At 39.6% G+C, this 20,802-nt stretch overlaps 2 protein-coding genes and 1 long non-coding RNA gene across 6 annotated transcripts; 2 read left to right on the top strand and 1 right to left on the bottom strand.

Moving 5' to 3' along the window:
* Window positions 1-136: 136 nt before the first annotated feature.
* Window positions 137-5,001, top strand: LOC112254838. Of its 3 annotated transcripts, none has more exons than XM_024427739.2 (6): window positions 137-433; window positions 832-962; window positions 1,238-1,394; window positions 2,190-2,389; window positions 2,787-3,015; window positions 4,500-5,001. In XM_024427739.2, exons 2-6 carry the CDS (start codon window positions 852-854, stop codon window positions 4,607-4,609), a joined length of 807 nt encoding a protein of 268 aa, XP_024283507.1. In that variant the 5' UTR covers window positions 137-433; window positions 832-851; the 3' UTR covers window positions 4,610-5,001. The 3 variants fall into 3 exon arrangements, with proteins under 3 accessions (XP_024283507.1, XP_024283506.1, XP_024283505.1); XM_024427738.2 differs by having other exon boundaries at window positions 139-433; window positions 832-1,013; window positions 2,790-3,015; XM_024427737.2 differs by having other exon boundaries at window positions 140-433; window positions 832-1,013.
* Window positions 5,002-5,269: 268 nt separating this feature from the next.
* Window positions 5,270-11,334, top strand: LOC112254834 (probable G-protein coupled receptor). 2 transcript variants are annotated; one of them, XM_024427735.2, is made up of 4 exons: window positions 5,270-5,699; window positions 8,267-8,630; window positions 9,033-9,193; window positions 9,487-11,334. In XM_024427735.2, the coding sequence occupies exons 2-4, from the start codon at window positions 8,389-8,391 to the stop codon at window positions 10,395-10,397; spliced, it is 1,314 nt and encodes a 437-aa protein (XP_024283503.1). In that variant the 5' UTR covers window positions 5,270-5,699; window positions 8,267-8,388; the 3' UTR covers window positions 10,398-11,334. The 2 variants fall into 2 exon arrangements, with proteins under 2 accessions (XP_024283503.1, XP_042180557.1); XM_042324623.1 differs by lacking the exon at window positions 5,270-5,699 and having other exon boundaries at window positions 7,853-8,630.
* On the bottom strand, window positions 6,545-15,696 carry LOC112254835. Its single transcript, XR_002954204.1, has 2 exons — window positions 15,564-15,696; window positions 6,545-6,644 (listed from the first exon to the last, which is right to left on the bottom strand). It is a non-coding gene; the product is annotated as an uncharacterized LOC112254835 (long non-coding RNA).
* Window positions 15,697-20,802: the final 5,106 nt, after the last annotated feature.

Raw genomic sequence — 20,802 nt, 5'->3', positions numbered from 1 at the left:
AGCTCTCACTGGATCCCTGAGCAAGTAGGAACTAAAGTCTAAATTTGATTGGCTGAGAAGACCTGCCAAGTTCAGAAGGACTTTTGTGCAGGGGAAAATCATCCCCAAAATATGTGATCCTGACAAATGGTTCCTTCCAGAACGCAGTTAAACCAAGTAAATAATTAAAAGGATGAAATAATGATTTTACATTAAGGTAACATGTTAATCACATACCTAAAAAAATGGAATTATCTCGTTTTATTTAAAAAATCGAATATATTTTCACTGCCATCAAGCACACACTGAAATACTTAATGCGACCAAATACACCGCAGTACTGCAGTACTACTTCCTCTAGCTACTAGCTAGTACCAGCTAGTACTTTTCCATGTACTGACAAAGATTTGCATCCAGTCTCACTGCGATCTCAGCAACGAAATTGAATACACAGGTGGGTAACGTTAGCTGTAATATGATGTGTCAAAATCTGTAATGTGTTGCTTGAAATTGGCTAATTTGTAGAATATTGGGAAATCCAAAAAACTGCCAGCGCAGAGCTCACGTCCTATAAAGGACCTGATATGGCGTCCACAGAGATGAGTCTCTTTGTGGCTAACGTTATTGCAGCGCATACAGCATCATCAATGTAGTAATAACCTATTTAAATATAATCCCAAATGTGAAGCTAATGGTCTTAAAAATTGATGGAAAAAAGTAATGTACAGTTTCAATATTTATATTTTATTTATTCAAATACACAATTATAGTGCTCCAGACCTGATGAAAATATTTTTTGTGTATTTAGTCAAATGTACTTATTTTCTGTGCCTGTGTTATATATTTCATCAGGGCGTTTGCCCACCTAAGTAATGGCACCAAAGCGGGCAGCAACAACAACACACTCTGTCAGTGTCCACACAGGCTCTTCTGTCAAAATGATGAAGATTGGCATGGATCATTCTCTGGAGGACTTTGGTGAGGTAATAGAGGAGAAGTACAGAATACCAGATGATGGATATTCACCCATAGAGGTGAGAGAGGTTATTTAATTGATGATCAGTTACTAACAATTACTGCAGATTTCCACCACTGGTTACAATCTAATTCCATTTTTTTCATGGTTTACTTTACCCCTTACTTTTCCACCCTGCAGTATCAGTAAGGATTATGGCCCATGTACAATGTCCTGTATGGTTGATGTGCTGTAGTAACTGTACTGTATTTTACACAGTGTCGTACTTTGTTTCTCTCTCAGGGTGAACCAATCACCTTCGAGGAAGAAGACGATCAAAGTCCTGAAACGAGAACCGACACCATAACTCTCCTGATGAAAATTGATCAGCTCCAAGCAGAACTGAAATATGAGCGTAGATGCAGGCAGCTGGCTGAGAGGGAACTGAAACAGATGAAAGGTATGTTGTAAAACTACACTAATTGTTCATTGAATCGTATTTAATGGGTATTCAAAGTTACCCAAATAGACAATTTTTTGGCGTCAACCTTAAACTTTTTTAGTGTTAACTTTTAAAAAGACTTCTTATCATGACAGATACTCTAAGTATTTTAAACACCACTGTCAATGTACTCCGTTATCTTGCAATGATGCACTGAAAAAGGGTAAGCTAATCAGTTAGGGTGATTGCTGATTATCTATCTTTATAACATGGCTTGACTGAATAATCGATTTTCATTGGTCAAATGGGTGTTGTTTATTATTTTCTGATATTTTGTCAGAGATGAACGACCTGCCAATGTTCTCAGTTATCTTGAAAATATAAATTGGAAAAGGTTGATCAGTTAGGGGGATTGCTCATTTATACACAGTGTATAAAACATTAGGAACACCTTCTCTTTTCATGATGCAGACTGACCTTTGAACGGGGTATGGTAGTAGGGACCAGACGCATCGATTTTAAGTGTGTCAAGAACTGCAACGCTGCTGGGTTTTTCACACTCAACAGTTTCCTGTGTGTATCAAGAATGGTCCACCTCCCAAAGGACATCCAGCCAACTTGACACAACTGTGGGAAGCATTGGAATCAACATGGGCCAGCATCACTCTGGAATGCTTTCGACACCTTGTGGAGTCCATGCCCATAAAAATTGAGGCTGTTCTGAGACAAAAGGGGGTGAAACTCAATATTAGGAAGGTTTTCCTAATGTTTTGTACACTGAGTGTATAATACTCTCTTGTAATACTTTGTCAGAGATGAATGACCTGATGACCCAGATGAGACACACTGCCCATGACCTGAGGACTGTTCTGGACCATGCTCGGGGGCAGCAGGGGAATGATGTGAATGATGTTGTGAACGATGCTGTCACCCCAGAGAGCTGTGAGGGGCAGAGCATCTCTTATGCGGACGTGCCAGTTCAGATGTCACAGGTGGTGTCACAGGAGGTAGAGGTGAGGTCACCACCCCCATCAGGCCATTCTACAATGTAGTTGCTGCTACTGTCACATTCAACTTGTCCTCTCAAGAAAACTATGTACATGGCCTCATGTTTGCCTGGGTTCAGACAGACGACCTGAGATATGGCATTAGGACTACTTTAGCCAGGTTAAACCAGACCAAATGCTCCACCTACAGCTGAAAAAATGGTAAGTGCATCATGCAGTCAAATTTAACCAGGCTAGGAGTACTTCTGATGAAAGGAGATACACAATATCCAAACATTGCTGGCCATAAAATACAGCAATTCAATTAAAGTATCTCTCTAAAATAAAACTAGATATGTCTTTGACAAATCAACTTTACAATGTTCTCTGACAATGGACACTTCAGTTCTGTCTTTAACTTTAGCAGGACGCTAACTATATCCACCTCCCTGGGGGTCTGAGAGTGCAGAGGAATCTGTACAAGGGGATCTCAGAGATCATGGACTTCAAGAAGTACATCTCAGCCATGCTGATGGTGCTGTTTGACAGGGAGACGCTGGGCACACACAGTCTGCAGGGCAGGAGGTGTAACATCGCCAAAGAGGAAACGCAGAAACCTCAACTTCCCCCTGACATCATGAGAGGCCTTCTAGGTACTGTACTTTGTCTATTTCTTATTGCTGTCTATTTTATTCAACCTTAATTTAACCAGGTTGTCTCATTGAGGTCGGAGGACCTCTTTCCCGAGGGAAAGTCATTCCAGCAAACTAAAATTGGTTTTGTGAAAGTTCCCGGAACATTTGTTAGTTCGCTGCAAATCTTCACATAACACAAAGGTAAGCAACTCCAGTGTATATTTGGCCTTGTGTTTTAGGTTATTATCCTTCTGAAACGTTCATTTGTCTCCCAGTGTCTGTTGGAAAGCAGACTGAACCAGGTTTTCCTCTAGGATTGTGTTTTGCTCTATTCCATTTATGTTTATACTAAAAAAACTCAACCACCACCATGCTTGAAAATAGGAATAGTGATATTCAGTGTTGTGTTGGATTTGCCCGAAACATAACACTTCGTATACATGAAATAAAGTTAATTTCTTTGGCACATTTTTGGCAGTTTTACTTTAATGCCTTATTGCAAACAGGATACATGTTTATAATATTTTTATTCTGTACAGACTTCCTTCTGTTCACTCTGTCATTTAGGTTAGTATTGTGGAATAACTACAATGTTGTTGATCCCATCCGCAGTTTCCCCCATCACAGCCATTACACACTGTGACTGTTTTAAAGTCACCATTGGCCTCATGGTGAAACCTCTGAGCAGTTTCCTTCCTCTCCGGCAACTGAGTTAGGAAGGACACTTGTATCTTTGTAGTGACTGCGTGTATTCGTACACCATCCAAAGTGTAATCAATAACTTCACCATGCACAAAGGGATATTCAGTGTCTGCTTTTCTTTATTTTTACCCATCTATCAATAGGTGACCTTCTTTGCGAGGCGTTGGAAAACCTCCCAGGTCTTTGTGGTTGATTCTGTGTTTGAAATTCACTGCTTGACTGAGGGACCTTACAGATAATTGTATGTGTGTGGTACAGAGATTAAGTAGTCATTCAAAAATCATGTTAAACACTATTATTGCTATTATTGAGTCCATGCAACTTATTATGTGGCTTGTTAAGTACAGTTTTACCCCTGAATGTATTTACTCAAGACATTTAAGTTGTTGTTTTTTTAAATCAATTTGTAAAAAAAAAAAAAAATTTTTTTGTTTTGTTTTGACATTATGGGGTATTGTGTGTAGGCCAGTGACAAAATCTCAATTTCATCAATTTTAAATTCAAGCTGTAACACAACAAAATGTGGAAAAAGTTTGTGAAGGAACTGTATTATGTGACTTGTTAAGCAAAACTTATTTAGACTTGCCATAACAGGGGTTGAATACTTATTGACTAATGACATTTCAGCTTTTCATTTTTGATTAATTTGTAAAAATGTCTAAAAACACAATTACACTTTCATATTATGGTGTATTGTATGTGGGACAGTGACACAGATCTGAATCTGAAGGCGCTGTATGTTTTTTATTTCTAATGATAAAAGATATCAATAATACATGTTTAAATTGTATTTTTTCTAGATCACGTGAGGATAAAGTTTGGTGTGGATTACAGTGCGATTCGAGCTGCCGTCAGAACAAAGTTAAATAATGAAGACAAACTGTTGAAGAAGAGACTTGGGATCCGTTAAATCTCCATTCAAAAAAATAAAAATAACCAAATACCAGGTTATAATCACACAATTGTTTACATTGCAATTACTGTATTCTGTCCTGTAAGTGCAATGTTTTATTCCACCAACAGATGTCAGTGTTTAGACAGTTTAGTTGGTTGATGTTACTTTTGATCAGAAGGATATTGACTTTGTTTGTTTGTATGATTTAAGAGTACTGTAGACTACACATATTATAGATTACATTTGTGATTGATTGACTCACATAGTAGCCTTAACAACACATTATTCTATAATGATTGTGCCTGTTAAATACATGTCTTTCTGATTCCCACAACATCCAATCTGGTTTCACTAATGCTATTAAATTACATTTTTTATATATAAAAAAAAACATGTTAAACCCCTAACTGTGTGTGTCTGTACTCTTATAGCACCCAGGGCAGTCCTGGAGGGACAGGAGGAGGACAGAGTGTGTGTGTGTGTGTGTGTGTGTAGGTTGAGGAATCACAGCCATAAACTGACTGAGAGATGAGAGAAACGGAGTGTGGGCGGGACAATGAGGGTGGGTGTGGTTTCACAAAAGCATCCTCACCAATGATCCTCTGTTGATGTACTTCTAACGGTGACCTATGGCTAGCCCCTCCCCCAGCCAGTTGTTCTATCTAAGGACCCTAGTCGACATCTATCAGTCTATCACTACTCTCCTCTGACACCTTCACCGGTACTACCCAGAAGTCCTTCCCACAGGACATCCATCCATCAGGGATACTTATCAACCCAAGGACCAAGACTGCCAGGAACCAGGGTATTATAGAAGGAGCAGCCAGCCTTAGTGAGTTGTCCCTGGGGGGGTCAACTCGAGAGGTTGATGGGTACTAAGAAAAGTCTGTAGGGTTAGGTACAGATGCACCTGTTTTACTGTCTGTTGGAGCCGACCCAGACACCAGAGCCTCACAGCTGGCCTGGGTACATACTGTAATATAGTTCCACTTGGACAGAAAACACCAGCACCTTCTGAGGTAGTTGTACCCTTTTAACTCAAATGAAGTGAAAGTGTGACAGGAGGATTTTATAAAGGATTTATGATACACACAATTCATGTCAGGTGAGTAGTGATTTAATGATTTAATGATTTCAATCAAAAAGGTTTATTGTGGTTTAAAGTCATTTATTACCTAGATTCTTTGCCTGGTATACACTGAAATAAAGACTATAGATACTTACTGTGTAATTACATTTGAGATATATGAAAACTCTTAGCGTACATGTTGAAATAAGCTCAGGTAGCCTATTGTTCAGCTGGAGCTCAGTGTGTTGGGTTTAATCAATACAGTCTAGAGAGTTACTGATGTGAACTACAATTTTCCTGCTGTGGTACATAAAGAGAATGTCTCATATATAGAGGTGTGATTTATTTGTGGCAGATGTTTTCATTTCAATCAAATAATACTAGATCACTTGTTCAAGTACATAGACTTGTGAATACCCTCTTGCACTTCTGTAACTGACAGTCATTTTCAATTGTCCGAGTTTAGACATTTTAAGAAAATCATAATTTTTACTGGTGAAGTAGACTTCCAAATAAAATATTTTTTAGTAAGTAATTTTCCTAAGAATGTTGCGATATTCAACCAAATGCCCAAATGCTCAAATGGTCAGTTCAGAAACCTAAAGGAGAAGCCATATTCTGTATGCAGGAGTAATACTAGGACAGGATGAAAACGGGGACAACCTTACATAACGCACTCGAGACTGTACTGTACATGCACTGACTATTCCTTCCTGTGCTGTGGGGCGGTAGGTAGCCTAGTGGTTAGAGCGTTGGACTGAATCTCCGAGCTGACAAGGTAAAAATCTGTCCTTCTGCCCCTGAACAAAACTTCCTGAACAAGGCAGTTAACCCATCGTTCCTAGGCTGTCATTGAAAATAAGAAATTGTTCTTAACTGACTTGCCTAGTTAACATGGCATGCCGATCTGTTGTCCGGACACCAGAGCAGATTTCAGGGGCAGAGAGCATCAGTAGAGAAGCACTGGTCTAGTATGGTAGTCTGGAAGACATGGGAATAAGACAGAACAGAATGCATTAGTCATAGGTTCTTGGAAATGGATGATGCTCCTAGCACAGCAGTGATTCAGGTGACTGTGTGTGTGATCATGGCATAATATGTGAGCTGTGTGGATGGAGATAAAGTTGCTTTGAAGTCACACACCTGATGTAACTCTATGCCTGACATTTAGTAAGTTTAGTGGTACAGGAAATCCATTACCTCCAAAGTTACAAACACACAGACATCCACAGGCTCTGAGAAACATTTTGAACAGGAGCATGGGGCCTATGTTGTGCATTCATGTTACCAAAAGACAGTGTTCATTGAACTATATTGTTTTTGATGTAGTCTGGGTAGAAGAGCAGTGGCTTTGTGTGTGTCGCTGGGATCAGGAGATCAAGTCTGTCCTGGTAAGAGATTGCATGGCCCTACACAGGCAGGTTGACACAGGGCACATACTTAAAAAATATATATATTTCACCTTTATTTAACCAGGTAGGCCAGTTGAGAACAAGTTCTTATTTACAACTGCAACCTGGCCAAGATAAAGCAAAGCAGTGCAACAAAAAACACCAACACAGAGTTACACATAAACAAATGTACAATCAATAACACAATAGAACATCTATAGACAGTGTTCAAATGGAGTAAGGAGGTAAGGCAATAAATAGGCCGTAGTAGCGAAGTAATTGGCAAATTAACACTGAAGTGATAGATGTGCAGATGATGATGTGCAAGTAGAAATACTGGTGTACAAAAGAGTTTAAAAAAAGTAAATTAAAACAATATGGGGATGAGGTAGGTAGTTGGATGGGCTATTTACAGATGGGCTGTGTGCAGCTGCAGCGATCGGTAAGCTGTTCATACTAATCAACAGGGTCAGTCCCCTGCAGCTGCATTGCTAAAACAAGCAAGCTCATTATCTCTCATTTCAAAAGGTTAGGGAAGGATGGAGGAGAAAAGAGAGAGAGTGAGAGGGTGTCCTCTCCTCCATGAATTATTCCTATTGATCAGGTCCCTGTCCTCCTCTCCTCGTACAGAAAGAGAGAGAGGGGGAGGGGGAGGGGAGGGAGATGGAGAGAGAGCATCCTTTTTAAAAATAAATATTCTAATATAATATTATAAATGTTATAGATGTCCTTTTCCATAGCTTTTGGGTAGATGGTAGACACCTGTGCCAATCAACTGTGTTGAAACTAATAGGCAGTAACAACATAGATGGGTTTATTCTGGATACTTGTGAACACAAGGAATAATGTACAGTGTACAAAATGAAAACAGAACATATTCCTAAATAACAGAAAAATGTCACTTCCATTGTGGATTTAACATACAATTGTTGTTATTATCCCTTGACAGTATTAAGTGGGACATTGCAATCATTAAAACAGAACAGGGTTTAACTAAGCTTATGCATGCAAACATTAAATAACTTTGAGCTACTGTTGGCTGGCTTTTGCAGTGATAAACTTTGATATCAGTGGTTGTGTTGTTTTCACCAATGTGTTTTTGAAGATGTAATGGCCTACAAAACCTGGTCTATGATGATTTACTGTGAATACAAAACTATCCCCAAAAACACTCCCAATTCGTTGATGTCGTCGTCTTTTTTCTTCCAACAGGGAAAAGTAGTATCTGTTTGACTCCTGAGCAGAATGAATCACCTGGCCCACCACAGTGAAAGATGGGGTCTAGGCCTAATGGAACGCTCATGATGTCTCTTCTGAAACTCTCATTGTGAACTATGGAACACTCTGGTTCACCTCTGACCCCCAACCTCAGTGATACTACAGCCAATGACAGCCTGCGGTGGGGGCTGGGGTCGCCCTTCGTCTCGGCCCCTAGCAAACAGCTGGGCACCTTGCCCAACGCCCAGACCCACTTCAAGGACCTGTCAGGGATATTGTTCATGGTGACCTTGAACGTGGTGGCCCTTCTGGCTAACACAGCCGTGCTGGTGGTGGTGGTCAAGGCCCCGCACCTCAGGTACTTGGTACTTTTTTTTTCATTTATTTTTTACCAGTTAATAACACAATTCAACCATAATGCATAATCAACACGGATAATCCAAAAAGTTTAACAATTTATTTCTGTTGTGGTCCTCATTTTGGCCAGCAGGAAGGTGAAACATACACCAGATTATAATCAAACAGATCCATGATAAGAACTATGATTTTCTAACGCACTGATTTTATATGCACAATTCCCTTGTTTCTATTGCTTATACTCTTGAATTAGAGTTTAATTTATGAAATATTTTAGGTACTGTATATCATGTATTCTACTTGTTTCACCAGACATCAGTAAATTAAATGTGTTGTAGTGAAGGTATCATGTGTATATTGTTTCCTCTCTGGGGATTAATACAGTTAATTCCATTCAATTCAGGAAGTTTGTCTTTGTATGCCACCTGTGTGCGGTGGACCTGCTATGTGCCGTACTGCTCATGCCCCTGGGCATTGTGTCCAATTCGCCGTACTTCGCCAGTGTGGTGTTCACAGTACTGGAGTGCCAGGTATACGTCTTCCTCAACGTGTTCCTCATCGCAGGTACAGTACAAGGGACAGACAGAATTTAGGGATGCATCCAAAATGAAACCCTATTCTGTATATAGTGCACTACTTTTGACCAGAGCTTTGGTCAAACGTAGTGCTCTAGGCCTATACAGTGGAAAGGGTGCCATTTTGGACACATGGCCTTTAATCAATCAATGGGTTTACTGTTATGTTTTTTATGTTCTTATATTCATCTCTTTTTCATAGTCTCTTCTGTTTCTTTTTATCACTTTCCATTGATTTTTGTAACGTGTGTAGCCATTTATAAAGTTTGATATGAATTACAGCCTCCATCTTCACCATCACGGCCATCAGCGTGGAGCGTTACTACTACATTGTCCACCCCATGCGCTATGAGGTGAAGATGACCCTGAAGCTGGCCACAGTCGTCATGGTCCTGGTCTGGGTAGCCTCAGGCCTGCTGGGGCTGGCCACTGTGTTCGGCTGGCCCAGCTACAGCAGCCTGAGCTCCATCAGTGCCGCCCACTGCTCCCTGCACTGGAGCCACAGCAGCCACCGCCGGGCCTTCTCTATCCTCTTCACAGTGGCCTGTTTCTGCCTGCCTGCTGCGGTCATCTTCGCTGTGTACAGTAACGTCTATAAAGTGGCCCGCATGGCGGCTAGACAGCATGGACCATTACCATCCTGGACGGCCAGTCATCCTAAACACCGCTCTGACTCCATCAACAGCCAGACCACAATCATCACCACCCGCAGTGCCCCCAGGAGGCTGCACCACCACAGGCCCTTCGGTGGGTGCAAGGCCGCCCTCACCCTGGTGGTCATTGTGGGCCAGTTCCTGCTCTGCTGGCTGCCTTACTTCTCCTTCCACCTGCACCTGACTATCAACAACCAGCCCAAGATCCCCGCCGACCTAGAGAAGGCCGTCACCTGGCTGGCGTACTCCTCCTTCACCGTCAACCCTTTCTTTTACGGGCTGCTGAACCGCCAGATCAGGGAGGAGCTGTGTAAGCTGCGGCGCTGCTACTCTGTCCGGCCCGTCGAGCTGGCCATATCCAGCAGCCACGAGGGCTCGGCCCACGAGAACTTCCTGCAGTTCCTCCAGAGAACCAGCTGTACGGTGGAGACCAGAGCCAGCTTTACCTGCACATCCAGCCCCAGGAACACCCTGGACCAAACTGGGCAGCAGACGGCTGGCTTCAGGATACCTGGGCAGATACCTGAGGATTTCAGTTAAAACGCCCCTGATTTATTAACCTGGTCCCCACTTATATACTGTCACTGTATTGACACTGGTACCTGTCTGCTGTTATTGGCAGAAGAGTTACGTTAAAACTGTTAAGCCTGGACAAGACTGGGCAGATTTCTGGGTTGAAGATACCATGGCAGATGCCTAAGGACTTCAGTAACAATACTCGTAGATACTATACGCATGTCATGCCACTGGCATCTACTGTAGTTGACTGCTGTAACAGTGTGGCAACAGTACTACCAGCTACACACTGCCCTGGATTTAAAACACACATAGACAGCACTTGGAAGGGACAACAAATAGAGTGTTTTTCTTTTGATATTTCTAGTTTGTTAATTAGATTGAGTTTATTCTGCATCCAGAGGTGAGTCCAGAATCCAGCATATAACTGAAGTGCATTATGTGCTGAAAAATACAATTTTCTCAATTATGAATTGTTATTTCTAGCTACAACTACCACTAATAGAGAGATTAATTCAGCTACCTACCACCAACCATTCCAATCACCTATATTTGTACATATTCTACTACCACTTCTACTACACATACCACCAGTACACATTTTGAGTTGAAAGACAATACAAATTGTATTTCCTCTGTATCAAATGTTCACTGTCTATTTATTATTAATTCCATGTTCAATGCAGGGAGCATTCAACATTTTAAGTGTAACAGTTGAGTTATTTCTTTTACACAAAATCAAACTTGATACTTTTACTATTTGGTTCTCAATTGAGGTTTAATTGCAATATACTTAACTATATACAGTATGTTTCTTACAAAGCAATGCGTTATTGTCCGTTATCATAAATGGAAGCACATTGCATTCAATAGGCTACCTTTTTACAGGTGATGGCAGAGACTACACTCTCAAAGGGGACTTCTTTCTATATGGGCAAGTTGATTTTGCTTTAACTGTACAAATAAACTTCTGAAAGATCTGTTTGCAAGAAATTACGCTTATGCTGTTCTAAAAATAATGTCCTCTTCACTGCACATTTATGAAAAGCTGAAGACTTCACCCTATAACTCCCACACAGCACCGAGAGAGATTAAGGGATAATGTGGGATAGAGATAGACATGGGTGATCAACGCAAAAGAACATTCTGAGCTACATTTTCAAAAGCCTATCGTGTCCCCTTTATGCACGGCCCAGATTCGAACAAAAATGGGAATCTGCGAACAAATAGATAAACAAATAGATAAATAAATAAACAGATGAGTTGAATAGATACAGATGTAGGATCTATATTTGATCACCCCGTTGCAGGAGAAATTTTGTGTATTTCAGGGTTGAAAAAACGTTTGAAGTTTGTAATTTACAGTTCTGAAAAATATATCAACCCCTACAAAATTGTCCATTAACTATAATCCACATAATAATTCACATTTCCTGTTGCTACAGGATTATTTTCCTGCTGTAGCAAACTGGCTCAAATTAAGATCCTACAAATGCATATGAATGAGCTCCAGATCCCGGTCCAGCTCTGCACACCCCTGACAGCTGACTGGGTCGTCATGGGAATGCCCTGAAAAAACAGAAAGTGGGAGCATCTTCCGTGTTTTTGAGGGAATTCAGGGTGGCTTGAGCTTGTGACAGCCAGGCAGAGGAAATACATCCTAAACAGATTCACAAACACACACACACACACACCAATACACACATGCACACACGCACAGCCTAGTATACACACATCGCAGGCACGCATGTACACACTCACCAGTTTAAAAAACAAGGTCAGGGTATTTATTAAGGCTACATTCAGGGCCAAGTATTGTAAAATCCTAAAAGCATGATAACACAGTGACAGTTTATGATGCTCTGCTTGAAATGGCTATCACTTCTACAGTAGAACATTTACAGAGATGGAGTATCCAGAATAAACAATGACAGGCAGGGTATTCAGCATGGAAACTCAACACTGGACCCCAGCAGCCTCTGTCTCGGTCTGTTTTTCTTTAGAGGTTGATAACCTTGGTCGATTATATTGACACCTGGACAAAACCTAGTGACGACATGAAGGCTACAGGAAACACTGTCACCTCAATGTAAAGGTGTATACAGAATATTGAACACACACACACACACACACACACACACACACACACACACACACACACACACACACACACACACACACACACACACACACACACACACACACACACACACACACACACACACACACACACACACACACACACACACACACTCAATGCTGAGGAGGAGGAGTGGTATACTGGGACAGGTTATTGAACACATATGCATACACACACGCACTCACACACACAGAGAGATTAATGCTACATTTTAGAATGACAGTGTTCTGGCATAAAATGAGACACAACTCTTATTAAGCCTAGGATTAGAGTTCCCTTTATACACACAAACTCTCTCACAGAGAGTACACGGTGTACATCTATACACACACCCACACACTCTCAAACGAACCATTTCCTTGGTGTTCAACTGACACCAATTAGCATGTTTTGAAATAGTGATACAATATTATAATACAAATAATATAATATATGACATTTAGCAGATACTTTTTTTCAGTCATACATGCATAAAGCCCTTTTTGGGGCCCAATGCAAGATTTGGTTGGGGCTCCCCCCACATCTCACAGGAAAAACATGTTAGTGGCCCCAATTTTGATAGTGGAGGAAAAAAAATAATGTTTTGAAAGTAAATTCTACAAATTTTGCCATGGGGAGAATAGAAAATGTTGCAGTTTTAAAGCAAGCTTTCTGCAATTCTACACATTTTGCCATGGGGCGGAGAGACATTTTTGCAGTTTAAAGCTAATTTCCTGCAATTCTACCATTTGTTCCAAGACTTATGCTATGTTAATGATCTCTGAGTGAGAGTGACAAAAATAATCAATGGGGGCCCCCTGGAGGTCAGGGCCCCTGGGTGCATGCCCTGCGTGCCTGGTCGGTATTCAGCCATGACTACTATAAGTTTAGATAGCTGTCTAGACTAACTTACCAATCTAAAAATTGTTCGCTGACATGACAAATTGAGTGACTGTCAATGAATGGCATAACAAGAGAAAAACTGCTGTTGTACAACCAAACTTCAAAATTGCACCTTGTGTATTCTACTATTTGAACTCTCAACAGTAGGTTGAGGCCCTGACAGGGCTGATGGAAACAGCTAATTTGTCTGTAAAATGTTCCAATGTCGACTAAACAAAATAGGTCTATTAGAAAAGGGTGGATCATTTTTGGGTTGGTGAAATAGATGTGACAACTGTGATGGAAACACATTTATGCGCAAATATTGATAAAATAGCCGTGGAGTTATGTGAAGATATGTTACATTGTACTACCACCACCACGTGTAAAAGTATGCATAGTTCATAGTTAGAGTCAATAAGTTATGATGAGCTTCATAACTTATTTCATAACTTCATAACTTATGGAGGTTAAGGGCACGTATTTCAAATAGATATCAAGGGTAGCCTTATATTTGAATACTGGTGACCTGATGATCAGTGCTTGGCTGCCAATTATTAAAACCTAGAGAGCATACGCCAAAACCAGATTGGGAAAGTTTGCTACACTGAACAAAAATATGTTGGTCCCATGTTTCATGAGCTGAAATAAAAGATCCCAGAAAATGTCCATACAGACAAAAAGCGTATTTCTCTCAAATGTTGTACACAAATCTGTTTACATCCCTGTTACTGAGCATTTCACATTTGAAGAGATAATTTATCCACCTGACAGGCGCCACGCCTGTCAGGTGGATAAATTATCTCTTCAAATGTGAAATGCTCAGTAACAGGGATGTAAACAGATATATCAATAAGCTGAATAAATAGCATGATCATTACACAGGTGCACATTGTGCTGGGGAGAATAAAAGGCCACTCTAAAATGTGAAGTTTTGTCACACAACACAATGCCACAGATGTCGGAAGTTTTTAGGGAGCGTAAAACTGGCATGCTGACAGCAGGAATGTCCTCTAGAGCTGTTGCCAGGGAATTGAATGTTCCTTTCTCTACCATAAGCTGCAGGTGGTGTAAAAAGTAGTCAATTGTCATACTTGAGTAAAAGTAAAGATACCTTAATAGAAAATGACTCAAGTAAAAGTGAAAGTCATGCAGGAAAATACTACTTGAGTAAAAGTCTAAAAGCATTTAGTTATAAATATACTAAAGTATCAAAAGTAAATGTAGTTGCTAAAATATACTTAAGTATCAAAAGTAAAAGTACAAGTCTTGAAAAATGTATTTACATTTTTATGGGGGGGATACTCAGACATCTATTACAAATACAGCATTTTTGTTTAGTGAGTCCGTCAGATCAGAGGCAGTAGGGATGGCCAGGGATGTTCTCTTGATAAGTGTGCCAATTTGACAATTTTCTGTCCTGCTAAGCATTCAAAATGTAGTACTTTTGGGTGTCAGGGAAAATGAATGGAGTAAAAAGTACATACTTTTCTTTAGGAATATAGTGAAGTAAAAGTTTGGAAAAATATGAATAGTAAGGTCAAGTACAGATACCCCCAAAATCAACTTAAATAGTACTTTACAGTATTTTTACTTAAGTACTGTCATGTCTTTGGCTATGCCGGATTAAATGATATGACATGCTATTCTATAAAATAATTTCTCCGTAATTAATATTACCTGATTGAGCTAATCATGTAAATGTAATTAACTAGAGAGTCGGACACCACGAAATAATATTTATAGAGCTGTTATCTTCTGAATAAACTCTTAAAGACCTAGTAATATTTTACATCAATAGCAGTCAATATTAATCGTCATCTTAATTCAATCTCATCTGAAAGTTGTAAATTCTTGGTTATCTGCACGAACCCTGGCTAACAATTTGAAACAGCAATACTAAATTGGGTTTAATTATTTATTTACTAAATACCTAACTAATCACACAGAATTACACATACACATATTTAAATCATAGCTGGATTACAAATTACGTCATAAAGGAAAACGTCCCTAGCGGGCGGAACAGATATGACAGCTGTTTACACAAAAGAAAAGGGGCTGGGTTTGAGGGTATTAGAGCGGGAAGACTGAGGAACAAAGGGCGAAGCTGTGCTATCATAAATACAGTATCTTATGCATTCTAAATTACCGCCCATTTGGAAAAGGAAAATGCAATAAATATTTACTCTGAGCTGGGCTTCGGTAGATTGGTGCTAGATGGAAGGCGGTGTTGACCAAAGGAGTCCTTGGTCCTTTGAAGAATGTCTCTGTTGTCAATTGGATTTGTTGTAGTAATGTCGTTGTGTGATAGACGGGATACTCTGTCTGTTCCTTCCTAACCCTCGTTTGCAGCGGCTGTTGCTAACTCAACGGCTAGGAGGTTTCACTTCTGTAGTGAATAAGAGTTCAAAGTTCTTTCCATTCGCAACCAAAGGTCACACTGATGTTGGCTTCGTTCTGTAGTTATTATCTGAACCATTCTGACATCGGACCATCGTCCTCACGTCCTCGGAACAGGAGGTTATATTGTCGTCAAGGCCTTATACAGGAAGGGAGAGGAAGGCGTGTTTGAAAAGTTTTATAGCCCATGTCCCTTCACAGGGGCGGGCCACTGATTGAGCAGAGCCCTATCTTATGAAAACCCAAACCTCACATTTTAGAAGCTAAAATCACATTTCATCCCATTACAAATAATTTCATATTCAAACATTTAAATTGAACAACAAGTGAATCCGATAACTCTGATGTGTAGACTTTCCACTGTAGAGTTTATGTCATCTTATCATTGATGACAATGTCTCAGATGACAACTGAACTGACATCATATTCATTAAGTACCACCGCATATGGTCAGTTGGTCAGATTACCAGAATATATTTCATTTCCCCCCACCTTCTGATGTTCCCAGAATCTCTATGTTAACCAAGTGTTACATCAGTAGGGTAGAGAGAGGAAAAAGGGGGGAAGAGGTATTTATGACGGTCATAAACCTACCCCCCAGGCCAACGTCATGACAGTACTTTACACCACTGATAAGCCGCCTCCAACATCATTTTAGAGTATTTGGCAGTACGTCTATCCAGTCTCACTACCGCAGACCACGTGTATGGCATCATGTGGTGTCAATGTTTTGAACAGTTTGCCCCATGGTGTCGGTGCGGTTATGGTATGGGCAGGCATAAGCCACAGACAATGAACACAATACTCTTATGAGATACTGAGCCCAATTGCCTTACCATTAATCTGCCACCATCACATCATGTTTCTCCATGATAATGCACGGCCCCATGTCACAAGGATCTGTACACAATTCCTGGAAACTGAAAATGTCCCAGTTAGAGTTAGGGTTAGAATGGCCTGCACACTCATTAGACATATCACTAATTGAGCATGTTTGGGATGCTCTGGATCGACATGCACGACAGCGTGTTCCGTTCCAGTTCCCACCAATATCCAGCAACTTCACACAGCCATTGAAGAGGAGTGGGACAACATTCCACAGGCCACAATCAACAGTCTGATTACCTCTATGCAAGGTGAGATCTGTCGTGCTGCTTGAGGCAAATGGTAGTCACACCACATACTGACTGGTTTTCTGATCCACACCCAATCTTTTTTTTAAGGTATCTGTGACCAATAGTTGCTTATCTGTATTCCCAGCCATGTGAAATCCATAGATTAAGGACTAATTAATTAATTTTAATTGGCTGAGTTCCTTATATGAACTGTAACTCAATCTTTGAAATTGTTCCATGTTGCGTTTATATTTTTGTACAGTATTTTTATCGCAACAGTTTTTGCAACATAACTATCAGTAGAGTTCAAGGACTTTATCACTACCCAGATTACTCCCTCTTAATCTAGCACTGCGTTGTTATCACCCATCAGGCAGTATTGTTCCTTTGTTCATGTTCAGATGCTACTCTTGATCGTTTATTCACTCTGTTTGTTTTTATTAAACTCACTGCCTGCACATACTTCCTGCATCTTCGTTACACCTACAAGGAAACAACAAAAGTGCTTTTTATGTGCACTTCATCACGCACAGTATTTGATCAGCAACAATTCAGTTTGATGGAAACACCTGCATATTTCTTCATGCAGATTTTAGAATATTTTCATGAAAATTTGTCACCAATTGGATGTAAATCAAGCTAATAATTGGTATACTATGGACCATGCAGTGAGTTCATGAGTTGATGTTGTTACGAAGGAGGTTTCTAACCAACCATTTCATGCGGATGAATTAACTGACGCATAAAACAATTTACGACAGGGCTGATGGAAGCAGGAAGTTTCGGTACAATTTTATAAATGCCAATTTGTTAGTTCGACATGGTTGGATCTTTTTGTGTCGATAAAATGTATTATGCAAGAAATGGCGTTGGAAATTCCTTTATGAGCAAATATTGACATAGGCCTGATAACGATGTCAACCCACTATAACAGATTTCTGAGAAATAGACACTAATTGCTTATTGGAAATTCGTGACAGACACACAGAGTATTTAAATTACAGATAAAGACAGTAATTAAGACAGAAACGACAGGAGGGAAGTTGGTCGGGGAGGATGGGTGTGCGCATAACACGATCGCCTAGTAACCCTAGCTACATGCTAGATAAGAAATTAAAGATTTAAGGTTAGTTAGGGTTAAGATTTGGGTTAGCTAACATGCCAACTACACTGAACCAAAATATAAATGCAACATGTAAAGTGCTGGTCCCATTGGCCCAGCCAATCCGAATGAGTTTTTCCCCACAAAAGGGCTTTGTTACAGACAGAAATACTCCTCAGAATCCCCCCTCGCCTCTCTCTGATGACCCCGCAGATGAGGAAGCCGGAGAGCATGGTTAAATGGCGTGGTTAAACATGGTCTGTGGTTGTGAGGCCGGTTGGATGTACTGCCAAATTCTCTAAAACAATGTTGGAGGTGGCTTATGGTAGAAAAATGAACATTCAATTCTCTGGCAACAGCTCTGGTGGAGATTCCTGCAGTCAGCATACCAATTGCACGCTCCCTCAAAACTTGAGACATCTGTGGCATTGTGTTGTGTGACAAAACTGCACATTTTAGAGGGACCTTTTGTTGTCCCCAGCAACAAGGTGCACCTGTGTAATGATCATGCAGTTTAATCAGCTTCTTGATATGCCACACCTGTCAGGTGGATGGCCGACCAGATAGCCAGCTCCGACCGACCGGCCAGATCAGTAGGTCCGTCCGGCCAGACAGCCAGATAGGTCCTGTTGGGCCAGATAGGTAGGTCTTGACAAATGATACAATGTTCACTAACAGGGATGTAAACACATTTTTGCACAAACATTTAGAGAAATATGATTTTTGTGTGTAGCTAGCATGTTACCTAACCCTAACCCCAACCTCTAACCCCTAAACCTAACTCTAACTCTAACCTTCACCCTTAACCCTAACCTTAACCCCTAGCCACCTAAATAGCCTAGCTAACATTAGCCACTTAGCTAACCTAAAAAACGTTATTCACAACACAATGCAATGTGTGTAATGTACACAAATGAGATATGAAGAAAGAAAATAGTGTAATACACACAAAATGCATTGTAAAGGAAATCCTGTAATGCTTGAAAAAGTGATTTTAAAGCAATTTGTGCCTATTTCACTGTAAGCTGTGATAGTGTGTTGATCACATCGATGTAATCTTGGAGTTATGTAATGATATGGGGTCTAGTCCTCCCACTACAACTCTGGAAACCATGCAGTTTATTAGGCTACAGATCTAATAAGTTATGATGAACTTCACATGGTGATGAAAGTGCACAGTGATGAGCTAAATGCTCCTTTCCAATAAATATTGGAGTGTCTTATTCTGTTGACATGATGATCAACGCTTGACTGCCGTTCCATAATAATCTCATCATCTAGACTAGCCTACCTGACTGTATCTGCGTGAGATGCCATTTGTGAAAATGCACTGGAAAGACATTGAATGTTTAATCACTATGCTTTAAACGATCTGAAAGCACAACCAAATTCCAATGGAAAAACTATATCGGATTTTTGATTTAGTTGTCATCTAAATGTGTTATCATTGCGCTTTCAACCATCTGAAAGTGCAACAAAATTAAAATGGGAATAAAATGTCAGATATTTTATATTTATACAACAACTTAATATGTTATCACTGTGCTTCATCTAATACCACAACCAAATGACCTGTATTGCAATTGACATTACATTAAAAGCACATAGTGCAAGTGATCAATGCTGTTCATGATTGCCTTCTTTCTGTGATTACATAAGACATATATAGTTACAGTAGGCTAACCTTAAAATGTGCCATGGTAGTTACTCATTTTAAACCCTTTCCTGCAGTCAATGACCAAAAGTGCCCTCTTTGGCCTCATGGGTAGAATGTCATAATTAATAACAATTATTTCCAAAAACACAACGAAAATCTAGTGTTTTGTTATATTTCAGGCATCTGTGATGTATATGAAGTGTAATATTGTGATGCAAAGTCAACATTTAATAGATTAACTCTATGTCACACATCATACAAGTGTCTTATTTTTTAAGCCCATAATCATGTGTATGAGGTGTAAACTTCTGTTTCAAAGTAGATTTGTTTAAACTACCAAGAATCACTCCGTGTGACCCTGATTTAGCCCACTGCAGTAAAAGGTTTCACGGTTGATAAATAACAGCTAGCGAGCTATATTGCCAGTTTCCTATGTTGTCTCGAGCTAGCCTTAAATTTTGGCTATTTACTGTATTACAAAAAAAATATTATAACACAACCAAATATAAACATTTATAGAATATCTAATGCTTGGATAGTTTCACCTGAGCCACTGGCTTAATCCTATCCTTTAATTTTTATTTTTGGTTTAGTTAAAGACATGAATCCAACATATTATTTGTAACTTGTCAACAAGTTAATAGGATACTTACTGTATTGAAAAAGTGATATTGAATTGTGTTTAGTTGTCAAAATATGTCAGTTTGTCTACAATCCAAGAATCTAAGTTAAAGAATAGAAATAAATCAAATCAAACTCTTGATTTGATTTAATTTAGTCCTATACTTCAACTTAGATTTTTGGTTGAGATGGAAACGTGAATAAAACATATAAATTATAAAAAATTATAAAACCAGACTAAGTCAGTAGCACAGATAGAACTATCAAAGCAGAAGATACATCTACTACAAATGTTCATATTTTTTTCAAATACAATTCAATATCCAGTTTGTCTACAAATTAATTATTGAAATAAATCAATGTTAAAGAATAGGACTAAATCTATTCTAATCATAACTTCAAATACACTTAAAAGTTTAATTTGATTTAGTCCTATTCTTTAACTTTGAGTTTTGGTAGAGATGGAGATGTGAATGCAACATATTAAGAATTAACTTGAAGATTATACTTGAAATCGACGAAAACTTGAG

Source organism: Oncorhynchus tshawytscha, linkage group LG07, assembly GCF_018296145.1.
Source record: "Oncorhynchus tshawytscha isolate Ot180627B linkage group LG07, Otsh_v2.0, whole genome shotgun sequence".
NCBI classification, from domain to species: domain Eukaryota; kingdom Metazoa; phylum Chordata; class Actinopteri; order Salmoniformes; family Salmonidae; genus Oncorhynchus; species Oncorhynchus tshawytscha.
Note: the sequence above shows the minus strand (reverse complement) of the source record. Positions and strands in the feature narration are given on the sequence as shown.